The sequence below is a fragment of the Quercus suber genome, unplaced genomic scaffold (assembly GCF_002906115.3).
Source record: "Quercus suber isolate HL8 unplaced genomic scaffold, Cork oak 2.0 scaffold_66, whole genome shotgun sequence".
Classification (NCBI taxonomy): Eukaryota; Viridiplantae; Streptophyta; class Magnoliopsida; order Fagales; family Fagaceae; genus Quercus; species Quercus suber.
The window spans coordinates 772,851-792,366 of record NW_027069531.1 but is presented as its reverse complement, the minus strand read 5'-3'; the positions used below and the strand labels follow the sequence as shown (position 1 = coordinate 792,366).

The following is a 19,516-nucleotide window of genomic DNA, read 5'->3' as shown; positions in this document are numbered from 1 at the left end:
GAGGAACATGCAAAGGATAGTTTGGTTAGTTTAATTAAGAGGATGTTGTACGTAAACATCCTTGCAGCTTAATTGATTGACATTATTTAGTGGTTCTAGCAAAGACATTCAAAATTCAAATTTATGTACAAAAAGAAAAAAGAATGTTGTTTTTATAAATCTTTAATTTGTAGATGTCTATAGTAGGACTGTCCAATCCAATCCGAGATTCAGTTGGCAGCGAGTTGGCTTCAAGATCACTCAATTTATGGTGGGCATTATCATGATATGAGAATAATATGTATAGGATTCGCCACTTCCCCCAATGAAAACATAATATAATAAAATTGATGACTAATGTGATTTTAATTTTTAAATGGAAGCCTAACATGATGAATGAAAATGAAAGGATACATGATGAGTATGATCATGACATGAGATAATATACAAAATGATTTTTAAGATGTGATGAACATATTTCTCTTGAGAAAAAAAAAAAAATTCTCATTTTGAGAGCTAAAGCTTTCTTTGACTATAATATATGATATATGATTTGAAAGATGATGCCATGACATTAGATTGAATGCATGTTTACGTGTAACATGATATAGCCATTAAATCCTTGAAGATAGAGTTTAGAGATGGTAGAATGAGTGCCTAATACTTTCTCATTTTGTAAACTAGGCTCCAGTCTTTGATTTTGGCCTCTAAACTTTTCTTTAACTACGTAAATTTTTGTTTTTTAGATTGTAAATAGGACCAAAAGCCATGTAAATTTTGGTTTTAGTTTCATTCTTAAACAATGACGTAATTTTAAAATATGACAACTTCATTGTATAAAACTCTCATTTAGAGAATATAACATCGTTAGCTACATAATCATTTTTAGGATTCAATATCCCCCCTTTTTTTTTAAGATAAGCTAGAATTTCAACCAATAGCATCTATTTCATAATAATTGATTTTTACTATTAAGTAAAGAAACCAATTGGTTTTTTGTGTAGTCTTTTATTCTACAACAAAAAACTTTATCAATTTTTTTTTTTTTGTGTGAAAAAATAAGAGATTTTACCAATGGTAGAGGCTTGTGTCCAGTGGCATTGGCCACCCTTCACCAATTTAGCTAATTAGAACTCACACACTACCCCTCTCAAATATGTGGTTCTCAAGTTGCTCCAAAATCAAAGGCTCTAAGGACGGCACCATTTTAAATAAACGACAGACCGTCTAACGAACTCATCCATCAACAAAATCCCGTTGACTTTTGTGCTGCCGCTGCTAACATTACGAAACGGCGTCGTTTACATCACCCAAACTGTCACCGTGAATCGTCTAAAATATCTTATACCGGAGATACCCTTATGCCACTCTTTCTATTATCTTATCCACCATTCTCAAAGAGTCAAAACCCCTCAAAACCCTGCTTCACGAAAACACAAAAACCCTCCCACTCCTCCTTTCAATGCCAAACCAAATTCAAACTCAATCTCCCATACCCCATTTCTCATATCTTCAAACTCCTTAATTAATGCTCAGCCCCTCACTTCAACTCCACACTTTCACTCCCTACTGATGGAACTTTCTTCTTCCTTCATACACTTCCCAAACCCATCCACATCCTCACTTTGTAACCATTACTCTTTCTCATCTTCCTTCTCTCCATTTCCCATCCAAATCCACACAAAAACTCTCAAATTCACAAACCCCACTTGCCCAAATCACCGTATCTTCGCTGTCGCAGTAGACCCACAAGGGCCACAACAAGAGCTCCCAAAAAACAGTCCCCAGAGACTCCTCAGAGAGCTAGCTGAGCGTAAAAGAGGCACTGCTCCGAAGAAAAAGTTTCCCCCTAAGAAATTCATACTGAGACCCCCATTAGATGACAAGAGATTAGCGGAGAGGTTCCTCAATAGCCCTCAACTCTCTCTCAAAGCCTTTCCATTGTTGAGCTCTTGCTTGCCGTCTTCGCGTCTTAACAATGCTGACAAGACTTGGATGGACGAGTACTTGCTCGAGGCAAAGCAAGCCCTCGGGTACCCTCTGGAGCCCTCGGAAAATTTCGGGGATGATAACCCGGCGAAACAGTTTGATACGTTGTTGTATTTGGCTTTTCAGCACCCCACGGGTGAGAGGACGAGGGCGCGGCACGTGAGGTCTGGGCACACCAGGTTGCTGTTCTTGGGGCAGTATGTGCTTGAATTGGCGCTTGCAGAGTTCTTTTTGCAAAGGTATCCGAGGGAATCGCCGGGTCCGATGAGAGAAAGGGTGTATGCGTTGATTGGGAAGAAGCACCTGCCCAAGTGGATTAAAGCCGCGAGCTTGCAGAATTTGGTGTTTCCATTTGATGATATGGATAAGTTGAAGAGGATGGAGCGGGAGCCGCCTGTGAAGTAAGTTACATTCTGTTCTTTAATCTGGTTTAAATTCTTGGACTTAGAATAGAATGATTGAACAATTTGGTAGTTAATTGAGTAGATGTCTAATGGAAGAACAGAAATTTTAGTTTGGAATTGAAACATGTGGGCAAGATGTTTTTCAGTAATGGGTATTATGGTATTGAACATGGCTTGCGGGTGCGTCTGATTGCTCCTCGACTGAATGATAATTCTGATGGAGGTTGAGTGTCATTGGCTAGAATTACCAAGATATTTACTTTTAATGGTCTTCTGTTAGTTACTGCTCCATTGATGTGTGCACCTTGTTATGGGTGGTGCTGATTAAAGTTGCTTATGTTAAAAATTCTTGCATGTTCTCTGGTTGCTAATGTTGTAAAATGCTTTATATGGATTTGTTGTCAACAAGGGACAATGATATTTCACTTTATCAGAAATTCATATGTTGTTATACTTTTATCATAGAGAGAAATAACGTCTTTGGAAGAGAGCCCTTAAGTCTTATTGTATAAACTTGCTTATTGAAATGAACCGTTGACTTTGAAAATAGAAAAGTCATTTATGTGTGCACCAAGTTAATGACTGTAGCTAGTTTCAGAGATTATGTGCATTCCTGCCTTCCAACTTGGCAATGCCTTTATTAAGTATGCTATGCATCCATTAGCAAAAGATTCTCTATTCCATTCTTGTTTTCAATGCCAAGTGTCATGATTCTGCCCATTTTTGTCACCACTCATCATCCATTGGCTCTTACGTTTTATGCTATTCACCTATTCATGATGAACTCTCTTTCATCACACTGATGATGAAAGCTCTTGTTTCTCATCAGCACTAACTACTATGGATTTAGAGCTGAATGTTCTATTTGGCTAAGGAAGCCTTTGTCAATAGATTGGTAATGTTTGTGTAACTGCTTATTTCAAATAGCTGCTGAGACTGTTTTCTGTGACATTGGACCAAATGTGATAAAAGTAATGCATCATGCACTTACCGATGGTGAGATGCTTTATGGTAGGGACTCAGTGCTTCATTGCTGAGGACTAGATCTATCAACAAAAGCCATCAATGGGTGGGCAAAGAAAGTCTTTTTGAAAAGGGAAAAGGGAAAGATACAGAATAAATATGCACAGTCCCTTTTCCAAGAATACAAATGACAAAGAGAGAATCTATGAAATCAACAAAAGCCATCAATGGAATGCCTCCCACTGCTTGTATCCAATCATACAAGGATTGCAATGTAGAATCTTTTTTTTTTTTGATAGGTAATTGTAGTATAGAATCTTTGATTACAAAATTAGGATGTTTAACTCCATCAAAGATCCTCTTGTTTCTTTCACTCCACAAATTCCATAAGACATAACAGCGTGGCTTGCCAAGCCTTAGCAGCTCTATGGCGATGAAGGAGTCCTCGTCAACACTCCATGAGCACTGATTTTGCCATCAACCAAACTATCCCAAACAATGTAAAGAAAAAAGACCAAATATCTGTTGCCAAGGAGCTGTGAAGTAGTAGATGATTTATAGCACCTCTTTTACAAATACAACACCAATCTATTATCAATACATGCTTCTTGTGAAGATTATCAATAGTCAGGATCTTCAGTGCTAAACAATTAAAAAAACTGTACAAACCCATCCGAGGAACATCTTACCTTCCTGCACTGGATCATAACTGCATCAACTATAACTTTGCTAATTTCTATTGTAAAATTATTTAGTGTAATGGATATGCTTAGTGTCATGAGAATTCGTAACTAACAGGAAGGACACTCTTTTTTTTGTTGATAAGTTAAGAAAATCATAATTGATGAGCAAAACACGTTTGAGTTCTAAATTTTTTATGTTACGAGCAGGTCTGTCTTCTGGGCTTTGTTTGGGGCAATATATTTGTGTTTTGGTATGCCAGAAGTATATCGTGTTCTTTTTGAAGTATTTGGCATGGACCCAGAAGCTGAGGACTGCCAACCAAGAGAACGAAGACAACTTGAAGATGTAGATTATGTCTCTGTTGAATTTGAAGGCAAAAAGCTCAGTTGGCAAGAGGTTGCAGCTTATAAGGCAAGCTCTAATTTGCTTTTCTGTGATTTGTTTATGATCTTTCTCCATTAAATAGTAAACACAAGAATCTAGTTTTGTGCTTAGTGACACACTTGGCACACCCAAGCCTGACAAGCTTGACAGATTTAAATTTGGGACTAGTTGTTTTAGACTGGACAAGTTTCTTGATTTGGATTTATCCAATAAAAAAATAAAAAAAAAAAAAATTTCTTGATTTGGATGTGTGGGGGACATTGTTTTTCGGATAGTAAAAGGGAAGTAATTTGTTGAGAGTCTAGTGTAGTTCAATTGGTACCTCCTAGTGTTTCCCACAATGATGTCCAGGTTCAAATCCCCCCACCCCCAACTATTGAATTATCAAAATGTAAAAGGAAAGTAATTTTGCAGGCTAATTCTTGAGATCAGAAATTAAAGTGACTGTCTAGGTAGTATTTGCTTGCAGAATTTCAATGGATAGCGGAAATTTTAATCTAATCATTGTTGGAAGGAGTCCACTAGTAATTTTTTTCCCACCCCTTCACAGCCTCCAGAAGATGCTCTTTTTGCACACCCAAGGCTCTTCAGGGCTTGCGTTCCACCAGGCATGCATCGGTTCAGAGGCAATATATGGGATTATGAGAGCAGACCTCAAGTCATGCGAGCACTGGGATACCCCTTAAAAATGGAAGATAGAATCCCAGACATTACTAAAGCAAGGAACATTGAACTTGGACTTGGGCTACAGGTAGTTCTTTTGCTGCCTATCATTCTCCTTTTCCTTTTCCTCCTCAAAACCACATATTGTTATCACCTATTGATTGTAGCATATGTTGTAGTATCAAGAAAAGTTAGAAAAGAAAATTATGTAAATTATGTAAACTCTAAGGGGTAGCACAATTGGATAGGGATCATATCTCATGAACTAGAGGTCATTAGTTTGAATCTCCCCTTATCCCTCTTCTTAGGATCAAAATTCACATATTAAGAAAAAAGTATTTTGTAAGCCAGCATGCTCGTAGATGAAATTGACTTGATTGGTGTCTTATATGTTGGTTTTCTTCTTTTATGATTATTACCATACTTTTTATTACACATGTAAATTTCACTCGGGTACACTAGGTGCAGCATTTGGTTAACCAACCTGCTCCCAGACACCATGAACCCCAAATTATCAAGATTTGTTTATGAATTGGAATTGCTACTTGGTATCTTTTGATAAATACAGTTTTGAAGTCTCCTTCATTTAATTTTCATATACATCCTTATATAAAATGTATATTTATTAATTGTCTGATATATGTGAAATTTTGCCTAGCCCTTATCTCCTGATGTGTCATTTAATTTCTCTCTGAAAAACAGCTTTGTTTTCTTCATCCATCAAAACACAAGTTTGAGCATCCTCGCTTTTGCTATGAGCGCCTAGAATATCTTGGGCAAAAGATCCAGGTAATAAAATTTTACTGCATTGGTGCAGCTGTTCTCTGGCCTCTTGATAGAGACAAATGCATTATTTCTCAATTTAAAAGCACAATCCAAATTTTGATTTCCCCTTAGTGTGGAAATTAGACATTTTGATAACTGTCTGTTTTTGCTTTCTTTAGGATCTTGTGATGGCTGAGAGGCTGTTGATGAAGCATTTAGATGCTCCTGGATTATGGCTACAGGAGAGGCACCGGCGTACTCTTATGAACAAGTTCTGTGGGAGATATTTGAGGGACAAGCATCTCCATCGATTTGTCATCTACGCTGAAGATGTTCAAGAGAAATACGAACACAATCGAAAAATGAGGAATCCAGCTACAACGGCAGTTCAACAATCCCTTCATGGGCTTTCATATGCTGTTTATGGGAAGCCTGATGTAAGACGCCTTATGTTTGAGGTATTTGATTTTGAGCAAACCCAACCTAAAGCTGTAGTATGAATCCAATGTAACATAAGGGTGAAAGTAATTTTATAATTCTCTTCGACCTTTACCCTATTTACAAATTAGAGATAGACTTGCCACCAACTTTGTAGAAGATCCAGTTCGAATATATCTCAGCGGGGTGATATAATTATAGATTTTTGATTATGTTGGTTGATAAGGTTTCATTCATTAAACTTCCAGGATTGTTTCTTATGGGAAATGGAATTTTTCTGGCTGTGAAGCTGTTGATAAACCAATGCATCAAGCCATCAAGTCAAAAGGTTGCTCTGCATTCTAACTTAAAAATGAAGTTAGCTTATGATTTTTTTTTTTTTTTTTTTTTGGGGGGGAAAATTACATTTTGCCATTCTAAATAATACCCTCAATTACACTTTCTAACTTAAAAATGAAGTTAGCTTATGATTTTTTTTTTTTTTTTTTTTTTGGGGGGAAAATTACATTTTGCCATTCTAAGTAATACCCTCAATTACACTTTGTACCAAATGTATGTTCATTTTTTGGATTGAAATCCAAATTTTAGGACACTAGATCTGAAAACTGAATACAAATCCTTAAACCAAACAAGTATTTCAAAATACAGTGTCGCAAAAAATTGAAAATAAATACATAATACACCTACTTTTTCCTTTAACCAAACACAACTTAAACTTTTTGAATACATTTTTTATACCTTAAACTATGATCTTTGTTACACTTTGCACCTTAACATCAAGTTTGTTATTAATTTAGATAGAAAAATATGGCATCATGTAAAAAGACCTAATTGTTATTCTTCTCAATCCCTTAAAAACAAAAGAGAATTATTTTTTATCACTTTAAATTATACTCTTGATTATATTTTGCATCTTAGACTTTGAATTTCCGTCCAAGTTAATATAAAACTTATTATTATAGTGCAAAGTGTAACAAGGGTCATAGTTTAGGGTGTAAAAAGTGAATTTGAAAAATTTAGGGTATAAAGTGTATGATATAATATAATTTAAGGTGGTAAAATGTAATTTTTTAAGATTTTTTTTCTTAATCAAACAGTCCATAATTTTTTTTTGAGAAACGTCCATAAACTATCGTTGCAATGAAGCGGTGGCATTTATCAAACTCTAAAGGTACCTTAAAAAAAAAAATTAAGAAAAGAAGAAGAAGGAGAAGTAACTAATGGTATTAGTCAGACCTGTTTGAAATTTATTTAAGTTGCTTAATGCTGCCTTTCCATGGTTCCATCCACTACCTGAACGACTTCATTGACCGAAAGACGTTTGATTGGGAATTTTTCTTCTCAAAATAAAATTAGGTCCCATTTTGACTGGTAAAATAAATATTATCCAAAATGGTTATAATGAAAATAATGATATCTTAAGGTCTTTCCTTTTCAATGCTTGCCCAAACAAAATTATCTACCAGCCTACTATTTTTAATTGAAAGCAGCTAAGAGCATTCACAGTAGCACATCTATAATTTTAGCTATTTAGCACCAATAAAATTTACTTTATCTATTTTACCTACACACATACTACAGCAGTGGATTTATTTTAACTTTCAACACAATAAAATAATATAAACATCACAATAAAATATTATAACAACTACAATAAAATAATATATTTCACTACTCAAAAAAACCATCACAGCACCAACCACAACCACTTCTACCATCAGCCACAGCCAACACCACCATCACCACCACCACCACCAGTCCACAGGAAAAAAAAAAAAAAAAAAAAACCACCACGAGCACAAGCCCACTACCCTCCAGTCCACAGCAAAAAAAAAAAAAAAAAAAAAAACCACCACGAGCACAAGCCCACTGCCCACAACAGATCGGAAAACACAAACACAAACCCACATCGGCGCTGGGCATGAGATAACAGAGAGAGGGTGGAGCTCGGAGGTTCGGCCTTTGAGGTGGAGAACGCAAAGAGTGGTCAGCGCTGGGTTGGGCTACGGTCAGCGCTGGGCTGGGCTACGATCGGCGCTGGGCTGGGCTATAGTCGGCACTGGGCTGGGGCTTCGATCGGCCCTGGGCTGGGGCTGGGGCTTCGATCGGCCCTGGGCTGGGGCTGGGGCTTCGGTCGGCGCTGGGCTGGGCTACGGTAGGCGCTGGGCTGGGGCTGGGGCTTCAGTTGGCATTGGGTTGGGGCTGAAGCAGCAAGTTGTACCGTACCGGAGTGAGCTTGACGATGGCGGCGGCGACTTTGAGAGAGTGGAGCTTGAGAGGAATGAGAGATGAACGAGAGAGACTGAGACTAAGAGTGAATGAATGACTGGATTTGATAAAATGAATAAAAAATAAAAACAATGAGGTCCGGCTGATTAAGATATTGTTTTTTTTTTGCTTCAAGCTACAGTGCACATCTATTTATAGATGTGCACTGTAGCAATTCATCTAAATTTTTTTGCCATTGCTCCACTGTTGCAGCCTCATTTCAGGGATATTAGAGCTAAAATATAGCATTATAACATTATACCTCCACTACTGTGAATGCTCTAAAGACTAAAGTGAAAGAAAGAAGGAAAGAGAGTGGTGAAAAGAATATTCAAAGTGATCTGCCTTCAATCTAGAGTTTCTAAAGCTACTCTTTGAACCAATAACCAATTGCCACGCCATCAGATTCTCAATCTCATTAGAACCAAACACCATACCTCAAGAATTTCCCAACCCCGGATAAATATTGTTATTACTTAACCCTATTTACTCTTTGAGTAAATTGCAATTATAACCTTAAAGTTTAAGCTGTTTGAATTTTACAACTTAAAATTTTAGAATTTATATTTTAAATCATAAAGCTTGGAGATGTTTAAATTTTACACCTTAACGTTTCAGAATTCAAATTTTATCCCATAAATTTTAGGAGTATTTGGATTTTACACCCTAAAATTTCAGAATTTGAAGTGTAAAATCTAAACAATTCCAAACTTTATGGAATAAAATTCAAATTTTGAAACGCCAATGTGTAAAATTCAAACACTTTTATATTTTAGAGGATAAAATTCAAATTTTGAAATTTTATGGTGTAAAATCTAAAAACTCACAAATTTTATAAGAAAGTTTATTCTGTTTCGAGTGTATACTTCTTTCTACTCACAGCTGGTGAGACCCACCCTGAAATCCACTCAGCTGTGTGAACCATACACCCGAAATATGGTCTATTTTTTCCAACTTTAGGGATAATTTACAACTTTTTACCCTTACTATTAACAAAACCAAACAAACCTCCCATAAAAAAAAACAAAACCAAGCAAAGCCTTACTATTAAAAAGAACGCAGCTTATTGCGCAACGTGGTAAGTAAATGGAGCGGTGTAGTGTCACATGCTAGATACGCTGCAGCACCCCAACACCAACAATCCAGTACTACTGCTCCTCCTTTCTCGCCTCCTGCTACTACTGTGCGCCCTCCTTGCCTTCCGTGCGCCGGTCGCACACCCTCCTATCCTGCACACCCCTTACTCCCACCTCCTTCCTCACAGCCACAGCTACAGCCACATCATCATCCTTACCTCCAATACCACAAAACTCGTCGAGATCTCCGGTTTGGATCGCCGACCCATGTCGAAAGCCCGAGTTTACGCCGATATCAATGTCGTTCGCCCCAAAGAGTACTGGGATTACGAGTCTCTCACCGTTCAATGGGGGTATTTAAATTAATTTTCTTAACCCTAAGTTTTTATTTGATTGGGGATTATGCGTCCCCTGCTGCTTTATTTTGTTAGCTGAGAATAATTTTGGGACTAAAAATATTAAGATTTTAAAAATCTTATGGCTTTTTAGCTTAGTAAGGTTCAGCATCTAATTTTTTATTAGTTATGTAGTAAAGATCCCTTTTTTATTGTTCTTTAATTTCCATCCCTTTTCTTAGCTACCAAACAGAAAGTAAGGTTTTTAGTTTCTTTGATTAAGTAACGTCACTTAGCTCGATTGGATTCCCTATTTTAGTGATATAAAGTGAGAATACCTGATCAAGGATCACATTGAATATGTATGGAATGGATACAATTTTTTGTTGTTGATAAAATTCAAAGACTGGTGCTTGTTTTAATAAAACAACTGAGCCTTAGTACCAAAACTTTGGCTTTGTTTTTATAAAAATAAAGGTATATAAATTTTTTGGCAGTAGAGTAAGTTTTAGTTGTAGGATTAGTGTCTTTCGGTTCGAGAAGGGAGTGATTATTGACTTAACGTTGTTCACTTGTTTTTTGGGGCTTTGAGCTAATGCCGAAGCAGCTTTAATTTTTTTTTTTTTTTTTGAATGTGTGTATTGTCTCATTAGTAATTTCCTGGTTTTTTGAGAAAAATTTTCTGTGAATTTTTCAGCGATCAAGATGATTATGAGGTTGTTCGGAAAGTTGGAAGGGGAAAATACAGTGAGGTTTTCGAGGGCATAAATGTCAATAGCAGTGAGCGGTGCATAATCAAGATCCTCAAGCCTGTTAAGAAAAAGAAGGTGGATTTTAATTTTTACTTTATTTTTGATGAGTTAGCTTGGCTGTTTTCCAGAGAACTACTTTGACAATATGTGGTGATCTGTTTGAGTTGGTTATGATGTTGGATTTACAATATCAATTTTCCCAAATGAGAGAGGAAAGATATATCGTTGGAATAGATGGTCATTTATCGTTTTATTACTTAAGATATTCTGTTCAGTTGCTCTGTCTTTTTGGGTGTTTGCTGTAAATTTAATCGGATAATAATTAAGGGTTAAGCATGAGCTTTCTATTGATCTTTGTGCAGATAAAGAGAGAGATAAAAATACTTCAGAACCTTTGTGGGGGTCCAAATATTGTCAAGCTTCTTGATATTGTCAGAGATCAGCACTCAAAAACGCCTAGCTTGATATTTGAGTATGTGAACAGTACAGATTTCAAAGTTCTGTACCCCACATTGACTGATTATGACATACGTTACTACATATATGAGCTTCTCAAGGTGATTTATGCATTGAATCTATCAAAAATTTCATAGCTGCTATATCTTTCTCCCTTCAATGCAATTATGTTTTTTTATACTTAAATCTTATTTATGATTCTTGCTGGTAAATCCATTGCTTACTTGACGTAATGTGGTGTTTTAAATGCATTTTTTTTAATGCCAAATTAGTTCTCTTAACTTTAAACTGCAGGCATTAGATTACTGCCATTCACAAGGAATAATGCACAGAGATGTCAAGCCTCATAATGTTATGATAGACCATGAGTTGCGGAAACTTCGCTTGATAGACTGGGGTCTCGCTGAGTTTTACCATCCTGGCAAGGAATATAATGTTCGTGTGGCTTCGAGGTAACATTCTGAAGACATGTGGACCTAAGTCTTATAAATCGAAACGTATGTCTTTTAGAAGTTACATCTACTGATATTTGTGATAATTTTTCATTAGAAGTTGCTTTGTATAACATTTTGCCGCAGGATATGGTGTCTGCTTGTGTCCAAACCTATTTTGTACTTGTGAACATGTGGAGAATACCTTGAATAGAATGCTTATTACAAACCACTTCAAAAGTTTTGGAATTTAGTAGATGTTACTTACAAATGCTTGAACATACATCCTTTTATAAAGCCTACTTATGCGGACACACATAAACAGAATTGTAGTGTATAAGTTTGACTGTCCATAACCAACAATAGCATCAGTTCATGATGCTGTGTTTGCATCTACAGATCAGAGGGTGGTTTACATGCTTAAAAAAAAAAAGTGTTTGAAGGCATATTACATTTTAAGCTGTTTTCCTTCAAATTTTGAAAATTCATCTGTCTGAAAGGATTTGAGCATTTGCTTTCCTTGTTTTTCAGATACTTTAAGGGGCCCGAACTACTTGTTGATTTGCAAGACTATGACTATTCTTTAGACATGTGGAGCCTTGGCTGCATGTTTGCTGGAATGGTAAGAATATTTTATCTAGAATACCTCTGGTATTAAGTCATGTAAAATGCAATATAAACTGCATGTAGTTGTTTAGGTGCTTGTGCAATAGCTGTTAGAGAAGAGGATTATATAGTTGCTTGCTTACTATTCTTGCTGCTTATGCAGATATTCCGCAAGGAGCCATTCTTTTATGGTCATGACAACCATGATCAACTTGTCAAAATTGCAAAGGTAGCGCTTATTCTAATTTGGCAGGAATCTTAAATTTATTATATATATAGACAATAATTTATTATTCTGTGATATCTCTGTTACACACTCGCATTGAGAGAGAGAGATTTGTGTCACATGGGAAACATAACATGTATTTTTAATTAGAAAAATTAGTAACTACTGTGTTTATTACTAATGTTCACTATCTTTTCTGTGTATATGTTAGAATTATTAACAAAAGCTCCTACAGTACTTGGGACTGATGAGAAAATATATTTTCTAGTATAATACTTTTCTTTCCCTAGAAGAATTTCTGCATGAATTTTAGTGGCTTGCTTTCCAGGTACTTGGGACTGATGAGTTAAATGCGTATCTGAATAAGTATCATTTAGAGCTTGATCCTCAACTTGATGCACTTGTTGGGAGGTAAGTTTGAATGATTTCACCTTTCTGGAGTCAGCTCTCTGTTATTGTGTAAAAGTCCCATTGATGCACGTATAAGTTACCAATTATCAAAAAAGTCCCTTTATTAAGTTAATCAATTCATGCAACCTTAAAGTAGTTACGCACCCACTTTTTAATGTGTTGGTACCTTCTTCTGCAGGCACAGCAGGAAGCCATGGTCCAAATTTATTAATGCAGATAATCAGCATCTGGTTTCTCCTGAGGTTTTTTTCTTCTGTTCTTTTAGGTGTATTAAATTTTAGCTCATTACTAGTAGTACTGTGATTGGTTGATTTTTTAACTTGTATTTGATGCAGGCCATTGATTTTCTTGATAAGCTCCTACGGTATGATCATCAGGACAGGCTAACTGCTAGGGAAGCCATGGTAATCCTAATTGAGCTGATTCACTAATTGTATCTGTCTTATAGTACAACCAAAAAATGGCTTTGGCAATGCTCATTCTTTCTCAATTTATTTTTCTTTGTTGATATAAATTGATTACATAACTCATGCCTCCCATGGATTTATTCATGTTTAACATTGCACCCCATGCAAGAGGAAAGTAGTATACGTTTGCAGGAGTGTTGTTCTTGTTGCTTAGGGTGAGAAAGGAGTAGTTATTTTTCTTTGTAACTTCTCCCTCTGATGTGTCAAGCCCCCCCACCCCCTCTTTCCCTCTCCAACCTTCCATCAACACAAAACATTGTTCTTTTTCGAATTAATTTTAGTGCTGCATTACATGCTACAAATATTTTAACCATATTTGTAGTGTTTTGCCTCAATATCTGGTGGGCAGCATTTTTTTTTTTTTTTGGGCCTTCCATATCATAATAATCATTCACCCCCCAAATTCAAACCAGCTATGGTTCTGAACTTTGCACTCCAAACAGGCCTTGGGAACTTTCTAGTGGTTGGGTGGTAGAGGGTACTCAGTGGTAGTACATATTCCCTCTTTATTGGCCTCAGAAGTTGGTGTACATTACTTGTGTTATGTTCAATATTATGAGATTAGTGCAGCATGGATGGTTAGAGGGTGTGATAGTACTCGGTGCAATTCATTGTATGGTGATGCAACAGTTGTTGCATTAATGTATTCTAGTACTTATAGCTACTCAACTTAGTTTGGCCCACACTGTCTGACAATCATCCAAGAGCATTGGTTGAGCACTTAAAGCTTTCAACTCAGGCATAGGGATATGAGTCGGAGGGAATTTATAAAGCTTTCATGAGATTTGTCTCTTTAGTTGAGCTTTGCCTGACATGCAGATCTCTCTGCAAGAGAAAACCGTAGACTTGATAGGAGTCACATCTTCAACTTCATCTCTATGTTTAATTATTAAAGAAGCTATTGATTGATAACTTAGGTAAGTAATCTAATTGTTATCATTGGGTATACTAACATGTAGCTGTACTGGTGTTGGTACCGCAGGCACATCCATATTTCTCACAGGTGAGGGCAGCAGAAAGTAGCAGGATACGGACACAATAGCCTGATTGAATGGAGTCTTGTGTATAAACTAGAGTCCGCGTTATTTGGAATTTGTATTATATAAACCCTTAAAACTTTCATGGCCACCTCGCATGGGATGTAGGCAGCTAAGTTTGGCTATGAGCTCTTTACTAAAATGATTTAAGTCTCCTGTTTCGTTTGAATAAAAACATAATGTTTTCAAACTTCTAGTTTTGCATCAGATATTTTAGAATTTTATTACTGTCTTTCTTGAAGCACTTTCAGTGCTACACTTGCAGCCCCTCTCAGTCGGTAAATACTGCTAGGTACATACGTGGTGCCGGCAGTAAACTAAGCATCACTGACCTCATTCTTGCCTTTTCTTTCCCTGTATGTTTTCAAGCTTGGCTTGGAAGGAGAGGAGAGGCCTTCTTTATTACCTTCATGCATAGGGGCAGCAAGCAGAGAAATTCTTGAATAATTTTTGTTTTACTGAGTTGGAGCAGAATTAATTGACCTTTTATTCTAACAAAAATTGTGACCTTTGGTTGGACCAAATTAATCGCATTGCAGTTCCTCAGAAAAAGAAAGGAAAATAAAAATCTTCAATCGCATTGCAGGGACTATGGTCTATGGTGTGCGCTTGCATATAAACATATTTTTAGTGGATATGCATCCCTCCTAGCCATTCCCCCCTCCCCCTCACCCCCCCCTAAAAAAAAAAAAATAATGGTGATAATATCGTTGACGTTAAGAAATAAGACAACTTAGATAAGGAATCGTTTCTAATAAATTATAATTTAATGAAGGGATAATTATACATTATCAACCTATGATTAGGATCATTTTTATTTTGTTTGCTTCTTGTCTAAAAAATATCACTTTATTCATGAAGTTAAATCAGTTAATCCACCTGTGTCAAGTTAATTCAGTTAATCATATCTGCACTCACCGTAAAGTAATTAAAAAAAAAAAACGACGACAACAACATAAAGAGGAAGAGACAGGTATGAGAAAATTTAAATCCTTATGAAGCAATCACTCCACCACTTAACAGTCTTAACCAAACAGATACCTTTACGCAGGTAATAATACTTGAGAAATTCTTGCAAGTTTTTTGTGAATTTGTTTATTTCTAGTATCCAAGAGAGAAGGTTATGGCCTTATGGGCGACCTTGTATCTTCCACGACCAAATGCTTAACAAGTAACATACACAGGCATGCTGGGTGGGTGGTCACAACTGGTTCTAGTGTAGCTTCTTGAAGGCGGTGTAGTAGGAGTCAATTTAGAGTGATTTTCATCACTCTTCACTCAATTTCTATAAAGCAAAACTCACTTTTTGTGAGATTTACATTCATTCCATCTGTTTAGCTTGATTTTCATTCTCAATTTTCATAACTCATGACTCAAAAAATTGAGTTAGGGTTATGAAAGTGAAAACATCTTTTTGTTGTTTCTGAATTATAAAAATAGAGTTATTATAGCAATTTTGTAATTTTGCTCAAAAGAATGGGTCCCACCCATATGTATTGTCACTATCAAGTGCAGAGCACTAATTGATGACCAATGACTCTTTCATTGTGCATGTACCAACCTTTTGTTTTTCTCTTACTTTTCCTTTACTTTCACTTTCCCTTAACATTTGTTTTGGTTTCCATTTTACTGTGATTTCGAAAAAGTTTAACACCTCTGAAAGCTCTTGCAAAATTTGTAGCTTCAGTCTCTTCTCTTAGGTGTCTGTGTGTGTTATGAAGTTTGTAGTGGTATCCTATCTCCTTTGGTTACAAGAAGCCATGGGTCTTCATCTACAATTCGGATCAATGGGGGAATAAAAATCACCTGACCCATAATTACAAAACCCAAGTATGATATACAGAAACTTCATCCATCATTAGCCAGACAACAGCTTTGAGAGAGAGAGACAGAGAGATGCATGTTCTAGATCCTGGGTTGTATTCGAACTTGGGCTCGAGCTTCTTGAGGGTTTGTACTCTCGATTTCAAACATAAAGACAAAAGGAAAATGGAGAACTCCTTTAGTGCACTACTAGATAACAGATTCAAAAATAATAAGAGGAAGAGGAGACACAAAGGCAAAGTGAGAGGAAGAGAAGAGAGGGGAGAATAAAGAAAGGCACAAAGAGAGAGGCGGAGAAAGAGAAAATAGTAGGTTTTGCTAAAACATATAAAGCTATGCGAATAGATTGTGAAGTGGAGAGAGAATGTCTATGCAAGTACTCAATTTAGCTGCTCTGTGCATTTTGCAAAGTGTAAATTTTCGTGGGTCTCACAACTTTGCTTAAAGTTGAGTTTTTGATTTAAAAAACCCACTGAGAACTTCCATCCAAACACATTGCAAGTAGAGTTATGAGAAAATTGAGTTACGAATATAAGAATTGCATAATGAGTTATAGGGATGAGATTTGAGTGTTGAGATGAAAATTGAGCCGAACATGGCTTAAGATTTGGTGAATTAAGGTCATATCCTGACAACCGTTACAATTTGAATCACAATTGAACACTAGAAAGCAATGGTTTCAATTTTCTTATAGTGATGACTGGAGGAAATCAATTATCCATGATCACGATAGACACTAGAGAAAAGAAAACTGAATACCCAATTGTTTCAAGCTGTATCCCAAGGGAAGCAATGACCCATGAAAAAACTACTTCATGTATTACTGCAGCCATCGAAATGGCAGGAAATGTGCCATTACGATGACATCACCCCCTTTACTCCTCTAGACCTTCCAAAGTCAGATTCACAATTGGAAAATATCTGGATCCAGTGCAAGCACTTGATCAATGGGCCAAGTAAGACAACTCTTTCAACATTAGCAAGGGCATTTATATTCATAATCAAGGGCATTATAACTAAACAAGCTTTCATGACCAATGGCATTGATACTTCATAATATAATAAAACATTGAGTTTCGCTTTAACAAAAGGAAACAAGTATCAACCACTCACCCTCTCAAGCACACAAATTATACAATACGCAGAAAGCAACCATGATTGTTAGGACTCATTGGAATTAAAGTAGAAAGCTTTAATATGAGATGATGATTTTCTTGGCATGTCTCTAGGATTTCTCTCTGATCAATTTATTCAATTTTTGAGATGGGGGAAGCAAGCAGTAACATCGGATTTGGGGTGCTTTGCTCCTGCATGTTCCCTGCACTTCACCTCTGATGTAGTGCACATAAATGTCTGCATGCACACCTTGCACTGCATTCAAGATTCACCAAAATATATTATAACTAACAAACAATTAAAAAATAGTACAATAAGCAGAACTTAACTCAAATGAGCCAAGATACAAATCTTGATCTAAAATTGGATTGATTGGTCTGAGACCCCCAGATTCTTAGGAAATACATGCCCTACCCTAAACACTTACATAATAATCATTAGCTTAACAAAATCAGCATGAGCAACACACGCAACCAGGAAGAGTCCCTAGATGTCAGAGACCAACATTGGAATTTGGATACAAAGAACGTTTGGATATTTAAAATGTAAACCGAATAATGAATTGACCTAATTCCTACATAAAGTAAAACTACCTTCTGAGTTGAGGAAACACTCATTCCAAATATAGTATTGATTTAATCAGAATAGATTCCGGCTTTGACTACATATTTCCAGATGAGCCTTCAATTTTCAAGCAAACAACCTAACATCCTGCTAATACTTATTTATTGATCATAAAAAATAAATAAAACAAATAATTTACTATTTATAAATGGTTTGAATGATACTGCAATATAAATAGCAGTAGAGTGAAATTCCTCCTCCATCGAAGGTACTTGGGCCATCTTGTACTAAAATTCAAGCTACCATATCCATGACAGTTTGTTATTCGGACTTAGGCAAAGAAAAACGAAAAAACTTTAGTTATCCTCTCATTCAAACTTATACATATTAGCAACCTGAGCGTCAGCCATCCATCCGGGAATGGATCATGTATGCCCTCATCTACTATATGGGGTTCTAAATTAGCTAACTATATTGGCAGACACCGATCTTAAATTCCCTGATACCCTATTCCTAATCAAATTCCCTTCTCTCAAAATAATACTTCAACAAATCTCAATTTCCATAGTTACACTTGCACACAACAAAATTTTGAAATATCAAATGTATGACAAATTCGAGAATACCTGGATTGTCATCGCCTTCTTGTTTGATTCTAGCTGGCTTCCTGAGAAAATCAGTAAGATAATCCAAGTTAACCACAACAAGATCCTTGACATGTAATTCTTAAAGACCTCAAATAGTTTTTTTTTTTTTTTTTGGTTAAAGCTCTGTTTGGTTGCGGATTATCTAATTTTTGATATTATCTCGATTACCCAGAAAAAACCCACCTCAATTAAAACCCTGTGGTTCTTTTATGATCTGAAAACTTAAAGTCCATGTTTCAAAAGATGAGAATTCAGACATAAAAGAAGTCTAATTTTCTTTGATTTTCCGAGTCATATTCTCAGGCCACAAACGGAAATTTGAGAAAAAGTGAGGAAGAGAGGATGAAGATTTACCCTTGCCAGCAGCCTTTGCCTTCTCCAAGTTCTTCTCGCGTGCCATCTTCGACTTTTGGGCGTTGCCTCCTCCCATGGCTGCAAATCAGAGGGATCAGGACCTCAAAACCCTAGTTTTCGCGATGAGATCTTTAGATTTGTGACAAAGAGAGGTTGTAATACGCTGCGGAACTGTATATATAGTACTATATTACCATATAGGAAAAGGGACAGTGATTCACTCACCCATATGAAAGTCACCGACCAATAAAATTGAACGGTTATTTTTCATTTATAAAACTGTTGACTTAAGTTTAACAAAAATAAATATAACTGTTGACTTAATAGTCTTTGACTAGCTGATGGGAGATCCGCAGGATCAATGTATCACTTGTTGTGCGCACAATATTTTTAAAACACATTCATAATAAGTTCTAAGTGGTATATTATTAGTGAATATTATTAGTAGATAAAAATGTAATTTTAATGATGAATTCAAATTATAATTAATAATAATTTATCCTTATGAATTTGCCATGAAAATATTGTAGATGTATTGTATCTTATTTTGTATTAACAAATCTGTTTCATATCGTGTTGAGGTAATGAGTATTTTGTATTATATTATACGAATCAACTCTAAGCTAACCCATTTGATAACTGTATAAAAAATTCTTGACTTTAACACGACTCGTTTA

At 36.1% G+C, this 19,516-nt stretch overlaps 3 protein-coding genes across 5 annotated transcripts; 2 read left to right on the top strand and 1 right to left on the bottom strand.

Moving 5' to 3' along the window:
• The first annotated feature begins 1,348 nt into the window (after positions 1–1,348).
• Positions 1,349–6,494, top strand: LOC112034017 (ribonuclease III domain-containing protein RNC1, chloroplastic). Its single transcript, XM_024066807.2, has 5 exons — positions 1,349–2,369; positions 4,226–4,430; positions 4,954–5,154; positions 5,769–5,855; positions 6,011–6,494. The coding sequence occupies exons 1-5, from the start codon at positions 1,552–1,554 to the stop codon at positions 6,329–6,331; spliced, it is 1,632 nt and encodes a 543-aa protein (XP_023922575.2). The 5' UTR covers positions 1,349–1,551; the 3' UTR covers positions 6,332–6,494.
• A 3,096-nt stretch (positions 6,495–9,590) lies between these two features.
• LOC112034018 (casein kinase II subunit alpha-2) lies at positions 9,591–14,524 on the top strand. Of its 3 annotated transcripts, XM_024066808.2 has the most exons (10): positions 9,593–9,966; positions 10,646–10,775; positions 11,063–11,257; positions 11,451–11,608; positions 12,119–12,209; positions 12,357–12,422; positions 12,748–12,830; positions 13,009–13,072; positions 13,166–13,234; positions 14,280–14,524. In XM_024066808.2, the coding sequence occupies exons 1-10, from the start codon at positions 9,644–9,646 to the stop codon at positions 14,337–14,339; spliced, it is 1,239 nt and encodes a 412-aa protein (XP_023922576.1). In that variant the 5' UTR covers positions 9,593–9,643; the 3' UTR covers positions 14,340–14,524. The 3 variants fall into 3 exon arrangements, 2 of the variants coding, with proteins under 2 accessions (XP_065628969.1, XP_023922576.1); XR_010628762.1 differs by lacking the exon at positions 12,748–12,830 and having other exon boundaries at positions 9,592–9,966; positions 14,280–14,325; XM_065772897.1 differs by lacking the exons at positions 12,748–12,830; positions 13,009–13,072; positions 13,166–13,234; positions 14,280–14,524 and adding an exon at positions 12,657–12,707 and having other exon boundaries at positions 9,591–9,966; positions 12,357–12,425.
• A 2,644-nt stretch (positions 14,525–17,168) lies between these two features.
• On the bottom strand, positions 17,169–19,007 carry LOC112034032 (uncharacterized protein At2g23090). The gene is made up of 3 exons (XM_024066821.2): positions 18,840–19,007; positions 18,465–18,505; positions 17,169–17,529 (listed from the first exon to the last, which is right to left on the bottom strand). The coding sequence occupies exons 1-3, from the start codon at positions 18,913–18,915 to the stop codon at positions 17,410–17,412; spliced, it is 237 nt and encodes a 78-aa protein (XP_023922589.1). The 5' UTR covers positions 18,916–19,007; the 3' UTR covers positions 17,169–17,409.
• Positions 19,008–19,516: the final 509 nt, after the last annotated feature.